This window comes from Seriola aureovittata, chromosome 1 (genome assembly GCF_021018895.1).
Source record: "Seriola aureovittata isolate HTS-2021-v1 ecotype China chromosome 1, ASM2101889v1, whole genome shotgun sequence".
NCBI classification, from domain to species: Eukaryota; Metazoa; Chordata; class Actinopteri; order Carangiformes; family Carangidae; genus Seriola; species Seriola aureovittata.
The window spans coordinates 5,279,714-5,289,400 of NC_079364.1; the positions used below are offsets into that span (position 1 = coordinate 5,279,714).

The 9,687-nt window shown below is 41.2% G+C and overlaps 2 protein-coding genes across 2 annotated transcripts in view; one reads left to right on the plus strand and one right to left on the minus strand.

Moving 5' to 3' along the window:
* Positions 1 to 249: 249 nt before the first annotated feature.
* Positions 250 to 6,833, minus strand: psmd13 (proteasome 26S subunit, non-ATPase 13). Its single transcript, XM_056380351.1, has 13 exons — positions 6,633 to 6,833; positions 5,925 to 6,003; positions 5,042 to 5,076; positions 4,894 to 4,949; positions 4,764 to 4,807; positions 4,581 to 4,667; positions 4,149 to 4,320; positions 3,971 to 4,050; positions 3,748 to 3,873; positions 2,456 to 2,518; positions 1,192 to 1,272; positions 870 to 986; positions 250 to 581 (listed from the first exon to the last, which is right to left on the minus strand). Exons 1-13 carry the CDS (start codon positions 6,731 to 6,733, stop codon positions 486 to 488), a joined length of 1,137 nt encoding a protein of 378 aa, XP_056236326.1. The 5' UTR covers positions 6,734 to 6,833; the 3' UTR covers positions 250 to 485.
* A 62-nt stretch (positions 6,834 to 6,895) lies between these two features.
* sirt3 (sirtuin 3) overlaps positions 6,896 to 9,687 on the plus strand; it is a 4,808-nt gene continuing 2,016 nt past the window's right edge. Inside the window, exons 1-6 of the mRNA XM_056380363.1 lie at positions 6,896 to 7,397; positions 7,493 to 7,544; positions 8,202 to 8,381; positions 8,480 to 8,712; positions 8,812 to 8,912; positions 9,067 to 9,228. Coding sequence (XP_056236338.1) covers positions 7,298 to 7,397; positions 7,493 to 7,544; positions 8,202 to 8,381; positions 8,480 to 8,712; positions 8,812 to 8,912; positions 9,067 to 9,228 — 828 coding nt within the window. The 5' untranslated portion in view covers positions 6,896 to 7,297. The remainder of the gene's footprint in view (positions 7,398 to 7,492; positions 7,545 to 8,201; positions 8,382 to 8,479; positions 8,713 to 8,811; positions 8,913 to 9,066; positions 9,229 to 9,687) is intronic.

Below are 9,687 nucleotides of genomic sequence, written 5' to 3' on the forward strand. Positions count from 1 at the left end.
GATGTACTTTTCTTTCTTTTTTGTTTACATGCCGACATACTAAACTAAAACAGTGCACATAGTAAACCATACATCTGCTAAACATCAGCATGTTAGCAATTAGCACGGCTGTGCCTCACTGCATGACTACACACAACCTGAGACGTGAGAAAAGTCAAACGGCTTCAAACATCTTTCAGATTTTAAATCTAATTGGCTGATGTCTATATGTACAACCCAACTAAGCAGGTAATAACTGACGTTGATGACTATAGTTTTTGAACACATTTTTTATTAATGTTTGAGACAATATTTTTATTCCATATGGTGAAGATAATGTTACAACCAACTGTTTATTTGTAAAATACCACAGTGTAAATTACAGGTTGGTAATGAACAGTGACAGCAACAGAAAAACAAACATCCGATAGAAAAAAAAAAAAAAACAATAGAAAAAACAAATCTCTGGGAAGAAGTGAGATTTCCTTCTGTGGACTGAAACCTGTTTAGGTGAGGATGTCGTGAGCCTGCTGCTCCACCAGCATGGCCATGTTCTTAACATCACCGCACCAGAAGTCCAACCGCTCCTTCATACCTTTGATCTGAAACCATAAACAACAGGTGAGCCTTAGACGAGCAGGTAGAAACCAGCCTCTGTGCTTCCTTTAAAATGATCTAGCAACTCCAACTTTCTGCGATCAGCCTATCGTAGCCGATGGAAACACATCGAGATGGTGTTCGTATGTTGTATGTACAGTGCATGATCTACATTTGACCAATTTCCAGGTGTTAAAAAAAAAAACAGGATGAAGATGATTCAGGTTGCGGTAAAATCAAAGATGCTGGAATTAGTCTGTAACAGAACAAATATAAAGAAAATGGATACTAACCTGCTGCAGGTCCAGCACTCTGGGCTGCACCCAGGTCATCTGAACCTTCTGGTCCACCTCATCAATGTTGCCTTTGATCAGGCCGACAGACAGAGCCTTCATCACCAGGAGCTCCACCTGCAGGAGACAAACGTACAGAGGTTTTTTAACTCCCGAACAAATACATGCAGACAAAACATGAAGCAATTTGACAAATAAAATGTAAGAACTACTGCAGGTTAAAACTGAGAAACCATCTGGTAATCAAAGTCAATCATGCTAATCACTGGGTTTATTGACATTTATTGCCGGGCTGATTAAATGCACTTGTCATCCAACTGACCTCATTAACAGGGATTTTGGCACTCTGAGCGATCTCAGTGAATGTCAGCTGTCTGTGGTTTGCAGGGCGTGTGAAAGTCATCTGGAAGGGAAAGGAGACATTTTAAGTGATTTGGTATTCTTGTTTGTAACCTTCAAAAGTGACAGTCATGTCCGTCTCATATTAAGTGTAAAACAACCGTAGAGTCAGACACAGGTTTGAGAAACTACAAGTTTGGTTTGTTGCTGTTGATTATCTGTTTTACTCTAAAACTGTTTGACAAAGCTGTCGAGCACCTGTCAGACCAGAAAGTGTCACTGCGAGATTCATACAAGTCAAATAGCTACTGAAGTCTTGGTGGCATAGAGGTCACGTGTAGGAATAGCAGACAAGATCATAATTAACACGTTTCATTCAAGAGACATTATTTATATAGATTTCTCTCGCGTGGATGACTGTAAATCCATGCTGCATCTTTACTGTGGCGCAGTTTAAACTGCAATAGAAAAGGGTGCAATGTAGCCAATACAGTAGCATCCTCCATTTTGGACTCAGTTGTTCTGTTATATCTCAAAGGTCCACACTGTTAAGATGGTTTGCAACTGGTCGACAGCACGTGATTTATATGAATCATACATGTAGACATTGCACATAATTCCTAAAATACTAAAAACAGCAACACTATTCATACACAAGGTGGCAGCATGGACTACAAACACAGGACCTACCCTAACATACTGCAGTGTTGCCTGTGTAGGAGGTGAAGAGTGTTGTTGGACGGGTAAATAAATATTGTGATTTTAAAAAAGAGACATATAATACAGCACACTGCAATATAAGCTTGCAACTTTTCAAGGTGTGTCTGAGCCACAAATCTGTCAGCAATCTGGCAACACTGCTCACTTGTGGAGAGGTGTTAGTAATTCAGCTACAGCAGGGTCTCGTGCTGGCAAACATGTAGCGCACAAACAATAGAAATGGATCAATTTCTCATCAAATAAAGTCACAAATCAGACGGAGAGAAACGAGGCGAGTGAGGAAAATGAAGATTCAGAGCAGCAGCGGGGAAAATCAAAGACACAGACGCTGCAGCCGATCAGAGTCAAGCTGCTAGTGAAAACACAACTGTGATTCTACTGAAATTAACTTTTTTCCCCACCGAAATTTTATTATTTAAATGCTATCATAGGTGGGCCTTCGGTCTTAAAGCTTCAGTTATGAGAAAAAACAAACTTATGTTGATACAGATCAGAGTTACATCATTTTTTGTAGTGGGGGTGCTCACCTCCATGACACAGAGCAGCTGGATCTTCTGCATCAGTTTAGCTTCATGTGCTGCAAGGTCAGGCTAACACCAAGAGAGAAGAATAAACCAGTCAACAATGATCCACATGTACAAGTGAAAATCTTTCTGTCAGCTCCAGGTGACTTTCAGAACTTGAATGGGACAGTTTGTTTTGTGAAGATGAATTATTTTGTTAGAATGAAAAACTCACGAACGCCGTTTTGAATGCAACGTTAAAAGTTGAGATCGGTCAAGTTTCTCTGAATTATTGGCTGCGTTCAAATTAACCCATTCTCCTACTTTCTACCAGCTTAGCAAGTATTAATGATTTTAAAATGGTTTTCAAAGAGCACACACAAACACACTGAGCCCATTTCCCTCTACGCACTAATCCCAGCTAACTTGGACAACCTTAGTCATCCACCCCACTCCAATGCCTCGGCTGCTGAGTGCCTACATTTCTTTTAGCCACCTACTGATAGTAGGTGGCTAAAAGATGTGGATGTCATCGTGTTGTTGACTTAAAGTTGGCTGAAATGACGAATGTAACTAATGGTGGAGATGTGTGGGATTACTCAATTGCATCATTTCCACCATGTAAATACAGAAGATTGATTGAATTTCTGATCTAACTTTATTTCTTTAGCCCCTTTTACAGCCTGTTCAAGGTCTCGCTGCTCTGCATAAAAAGGGTATGAACATGGAGTGTAGATATTGTTGCTCCACCTTTATGCTAGCAGCAGAGATAGTCACGGTGAGGCTGCGGTGTTACACGTCCACACACTGCGGTGGCATTATGTCGGCTTTTTTGGTTCAGTGTAAACAAGGAAAGGCGACAAACCGAGGGGTTTTCTTAACGGCAGTATATTGGGCTCTCTGTGTAAAAGCGGCTTTTGTTAACATGTGGTAACGTGTTAAATTCACTCTTTCATGGTTTCGGAGGTTTAAAGTTGTACTGTGAAACCTTTGATTGGAGCCACTTCTAATCTTCTACAGTAAACAATCAGTAACTGAGCTAATCTCTCAAATCTAACTGTGCAAGTTACCTTCAAACATGTATGCAGAATCAAAACCAAACTCTGTGTTTCCCAGTGAAACAGATGTTGCCAGTGAACCTTTTCATTGTAAACACTAAGCTGCCAAATACATGAATTAACACTCCCATATTTGGCAAACAGCCATTATGGCAGCTTTTGATTGACAGCATTTTTTTAGTCTTAACTCACTGATCAGAGGTGACTAAGGTAGATCAGATCACATCTGTCTCTAATGTCTTAGTACATGTTAATTACCTGTTGGCCCCAGGCAGACTTGAAGCCCTGGAATTTCTCCACATTGCCTCCATTGAAGGCATAAAGTGTATCAATGAGCCACTGTTTGTCTGTGTTCCTCAGGGACTCCAGCACAGGATGCATCAGCTGCAAAGACCAACAGCAGACATGGTCATTACTACACTGCGTTTCAGCTGGAAGGCTGCACAGCATTAACAAAAGAGTTTTTACGTGAGAACCCCACCAGCTCTCCAAAGTTGTAAACTCCTTCTCCCAAGAGTCCAGCCAGTCCGAGTGTGAACGCCCTCTCCTGCTTCTCTGTTTCTGTGGAGTCAACAACAACCAGTCGTTCAGCCACTGATATGACCCATACACCACGTTTCATCAATTCCTGTTTGTTTCCCCATCGTGCCTTTGCTCACCTGGAAGGTCTTTAATGTCCACACACCCGAGGTAGCGCAGAGCGTCCTTGTAGTAGGAGGCGTGGTTCCCGATGATGCGATAGTATTTGCTGGACAGGTCATAAAACCTGCCGTGGACTGACGTCACCCCGGGCAAGTTATTCAACATTTCCTCAACCTCTTCGATGAGTTTCTGGAGCACAAAAAGGAAATCAAAGGTGATTTACACATTTTCATACAGAACTACAGTATCAGGGCAGCATTTCAGATTCTGTTTTGTTTTACAGGTGTTGGTTTTTGACGCTCTGCTTTACAACACATCATGTGTGAAGATCACCAGCAGCTTGAAGTTTGAAATGTGCCACCGCGTGTTATATGCGAATGAGGTGTAAGGCGGGTTTTGCGTCAGCAGCATGTAAAAAAGGAGAGAGGTGAGATTTTAGGAGCTCTAACCTTTGTGGCAGGATGATCGCTGATCTCCAGTTTCAGGCTGCCAATAGTTGTCTTGCAGAGAATGACGGCTTCTTCGCTGCTTTTCACCTGGAGCAGACACACAGACGTGTTAAAGTTTAATCATATAACAGCTTTGAAAATTTTCAGCTGAGAGAGCCGACATATTGGGATCTGTCAGCTTACCTTTTCCTTGGTCTTCTCGAGAAAAGTGATGGCATCTTTAGGCTCTGAAAACAAAAAACATTTTCCTAAACACTCGAAGAAAAGCTAAATGTACAGAGCAATATTCTGTACTGCATCATGTTGTCATTACCTGAGATCTGTCTGGCAACATACAGTATAATTTCCACAAGGGACAAAGGATTGATTCTGTTGAGGGAGAAAAAATAATAAATTAGCACCAAAACCAACAATAAATACTGAACTGGTGCTTGTACATGCGTCAAGCAACTTTCCATCACCTGTGTTCGAAGTCACTGAGGAAATTTTCATAGAGCTGGAAGAAGAAAACAAACTGTTAGATCACAGAAAATATAATATGTTCAACGTTCAAATTCCCACTAACAGTATTTGGACTATGACAGTATTTATTGTTCAAGTTTCACATTTGTAGAGAGGATCTGTATGACGTTCCTTCATTTTTGTAAATGTCTGTATCGGTTGATATTTCACCAGCCTTTCTAACCATAAAGCCTCATACGGTCCCTTAGCCAGTTAATATCTTGAACATGAACACAAAACAATCAGAATAACAACACGAGATACAGAGCTGGATGATGAATGATCTTTTGTTAGCAGCGTAAACAATTCCATCACTGCTTGGTCCCAATTTGGTCAAATGTAATGTAAAACAGTGGAACGAGTTTTTGCTTTAAACATCATTCTGATTGTCTTATGTGCAATTCTACATACATTAGTCATATTATGATGATGATCAGTAAAAATAGACATATTAATATCATGTTAATAATTTCAACCATGTCACACAGCCTGACAGAGCTGTGCCTCTTAACGACACATAAAACAAAACAAATAGGTTTGTGGTATATTATTCCTAACAAGTAATGAGCCTGTCTGGAATTGGACACTTATGATCACCACCACTAGACATCTTATTGTCATCGGTGTCAGTGTCATTTAAAGCACCTCAGAGAGTTAACTGTGGGTGACTGTCTGCTTGATGCTGGTACAGTGTGAATTAAACAGGGATGACACCATGTCCTGTTCTGACTGGCGTAAATAGAACTACAATGACGTTTTGAATTCTCCTCGAGAGTTATAAAAATAAGCAATCAACCGCTTTTGTTTATGTTCAGTAATATAGTGTGACTGTGGTGCAGTTACCTGTATGAGGCCATCTCCTGTTTTGAAGCAGGGATCTTTAACAAAGTCTGTCAGCTTCAGAGTCAACTGATGCCACAATCTGTCAATAACAACACAGGTCATCTGAATTACACTGCATCACAACAGCCGAAGACAAACAAATGTTCCACAGAAACAATGTAGTTTTAGCCAAGAAATAAACTAACTGAGTTTTCAGATACAAGTGAAAGTGATTTAAAATAACTTGTCATGTCATGGTTACACGTCGAACATTCAGCTTAAACTTCTAAAACCAAACAGCGACTAGTATTGATTAATAGTCAGTAGTTATACAGATGCAAATACAAATAGGTAGTATACAAGGTGTGAATTGGTCCAACCTGTGTGTATTGAATACTCAGGGTCTTTAAGTTGTATACTTGGAGCCGTGACCATAAAGTCGTACAGACGCTAACAACCAGCTAGAAAAACTTGTGACAGGCTGACGAATTTACTTACCACTGCCCTAAAGATCTGGAGACTGCTTCAAAGATTCAACCCATGACGTGACATTAAAATATGATATTATTGTTATTAGCCAAGCTTTGGCTTTGAGCTAGCTTAAGGTTTAGCGTTAGCTCCGTGCATGACTCAGCGAGCGTTTCCAATGAATGAGCAAGCTAACGCTAGCTAGCCTAGCGCTAGCAGAGATTTTCAACATTAGCTATTTGACTCGTACGTTCTTTTTACCTTTTGTTATACAAATCCTCCAGGTTGTGCCACTCCGCCGCCATCTCCGGTGTTGAGCTGTTGCTCTGCTGCTGCTTGAGGTACCCGGTAACATCTTTCATGGTAGCGAAATTAAAGTTTATTCGGGAGTGAAGTGTTGAATTTTAAGCTAACGTCAAATAGTCAGTGGGTCCTCACTTCTGCTAGCCGCGAGGAATGATGGGAAATGCATGCGGGGTTGCTGCATTCATGTACTGCCGGCAAAATGGGAAGAACAACAACAAGCTCCAGTAGTAAGCTAGCTTAAAAAAAATCTGTGAAGTTGATTTCATGGCCGCTATAGTCTTTTTCTATCGCCCCGTGGGTTATTTAAACTCAAAACACGACGAATAATTAAACGACATGGGCGATGAAGCTAGGTTAGCAAACGACCGAGCTGTTTAGTGAAGCTAAAGTTAGACTATATCGTACATTACGGTACTCTCAGGTGCACCATATGGAGGTCAAAGGACAACAACAACAACAACAACAACACACTTCAGTAGAAAGGCAATAATTAGTTCTTCATTCTGTTTTATTTTAAATGGAGAAAATGTGTTAACAGGTCGTGTCCGTGTTTGGGAACCCGCTTGTTGTAAAACGGAGTCATGCAATGAAGGTCTGCGGGTAGTTTAGTTTGCTGAGTTATGGCGTCTTTGGTGAGCCCCTCGTTAATGTCACCTGTGAGACTGAGTTGTTTGTATCGCAGCCTGTGCTCAGGACCAAGCAGGACACTCTATGCACACGGTTAGTAGACACACAGAGCTGATGTGGTGCAACAGAAGAAGTATTTATGGTAGTTAAATGTGACACTACTTGTTTTTTTGTGTTTTGTTTTGTAGGCTTTGGTCAGAGGAGTTTTTGTCCAGCTGAAGGTGCAGCAGCTGTGCTCAGGTACTTTGCACCAGTCCTCTCTGGGTTCAGGTCCATGTTCAGCATCACAAAATTTTACATTAAAATGAAAATTACACCACATCAGAGGTAGTGCACATTTAGAGTCAGATTTTAAAAGGAAGTAAAAACAAATTGTTTCTCTGCAGCTGTGTGCAAGCAGCAGTATAATCCACAGGCATGTTAACTGAGCTTTGTGATACTTTTTGCTCTTTTTTTATTCAGTGAAATTTTACACATATACCCTTATACATCTGCAACGATAACTCAATTAATCGACAGAAAGTTAAACAGCAACTACTTTCTTAACCAATTAATTATCTGTTAATCGACTGATTGTTGCAGCTCTAATTGCAATTAGCATCTGTAAATGAGTAAGTTAGACTTAAGTGGAGCACTGAAACAATGACATACAGTATATATATATGGGATCTTGTTTCCAAGTTAGATGAAAAAAGTTTGACTTAAAAATGTAAGTGGAATATAGGGTTCACGTAATTAGAGTGAAGTTGTTGCTTCCCTGTATGGTCCAGGTTTGCAGCAAACTGACCGTCATTGACTGTCATCCCACTCGAGTCTCATACAGTATTTATGTGCAGCTTTGTGGAGTTGATACAGACAAACTCTTGGCCACAAACCCCCTATTTTGCTTCTTCTCAGACGATCAAACTCTCCCTGGTGGGATGGAACTCGTGGGCTTTTCTCCCATGGTGGTGGTGCAGCGGACAAGCAGCAGACTCTGCAGGACATTGCCAAAAACATTAGAGAGAAGCAGCACAAGAGGGTGGTGGTGATGGCCGGAGCTGGGATTAGTACTCCTAGTGGCATCCCAGATTTCAGGTAAAAAAGGTTTTATGTGGTTTCCTGTCCTAGTCATGTAGTATTTTATAAATCTACTGGTGTGTTCTGGGGTTTATCAGCAGATTGTTCCTTCACAGGTCTCCAGGCAGCGGTCTCTATGACAACCTGCAGCAGTATGACCTGCCCTATGCCGAGGCCATATTCGAGATAGGTTTTTTCCACCGAAACCCTAATCCTTTCTTCGCCCTGGCCAAAGAGCTGTATCCAGGAAATTACCAGCCCAATCTGACCCACCACTTTGTACGTCTGCTTCACAAGAAGGGTCAGCTCCTCAGGATGTACACGCAGAACATCGACGGGCTGGAAAGATGTACGTATTTACACCTTTTGAAATTACTACACATCACTGAGATTGTGCGTTTCATTTTAAGCAAGTCGTCGTTTTCTTGTGTGTTTCGTCTCTGTCAAGTGGCAGGAATTCCTCCAGAGATGCTGGTCGAGGCCCATGGCACGTTTGCCACAGCCACCTGCACTGTCTGTCTGAGGAAGTATGAGGGCGAGGACCTACGAGTGAGTTATAACAGCTCACATTTCTCTTCTCATTTAGTCAACCGCTAGATTTACATTAGTTTCCTGAATATTTATCGTAAATGTGAAGGTGTAGATTTATCTCAAAAACAATCAGTAGATAGTAATTTTACATGTTGTTTCTATGTCTCATCAGCCTGATGTGATGAGTGGGACGGTCCCTAAGTGTCCCACCTGTAAGGGCGTGGTGAAGCCTGACATTGTGTTTTTCGGGGAGGAGCTTCCACGACATTTCTTCAAGTACGTCACGGACTTCCCGATGGCAGATCTCCTGATCATCATGGGCACGTCACTGGAGGTGAGCACCACCAGCTTCAAACAACATCGTGTCCCTGTAGTTTGACATAATCCACGTGATGGTGAGACGTGACACCAGGTACAGTTGAAGCTCAAACTGACCCTCAATCTTGATTCATCACACATTTTTTAAAACATCCTGTTTTTGGCATTTTTGCTTTTTATTGAATAGTTTACAGTGACACATGATGAGACAGGGAGGTTTGACATGGTCTCCAGCTGGAACTGAACTGGGGATATTGCTATTATATGCAATGCATCCTAACCACCAGGCAACTCCTCAAATTTTGGGTTTCAGAATCAATAAATAAAATCAATAAATCAATAAATCCCAGCACCCACCGGGATTCAACAACCTTCTCTTGCAGAGGAAGTAAAGATTCTCAATGATTCCAGTGATTTGAGTGTTTCCACTAATGTCACTTTAAAAGTTGCAGGCTTTATATTAAAGGAGGGACGA

Coding starts and splice junctions, on each gene's coding strand:
- psmd13 (XM_056380351.1), bottom strand. CDS start 6,733: ATGAAAGATGTTACCGGGTACCTCAAGCAGCAGCAGAGCAACAGCTCA. Junction 4,051..4,148: donor GGACATTAAAGACCTTCCAG/GTGAGCAAAGGC, acceptor TTGACTCCACAG/AAACAGAGAAGCAGGAGAGG. Junction 987..1,191: donor CCAAAATCCCTGTTAATGAG/GTCAGTTGGATG, acceptor TGTCTCCTGCAG/GTGGAGCTCCTGGTGATGAA.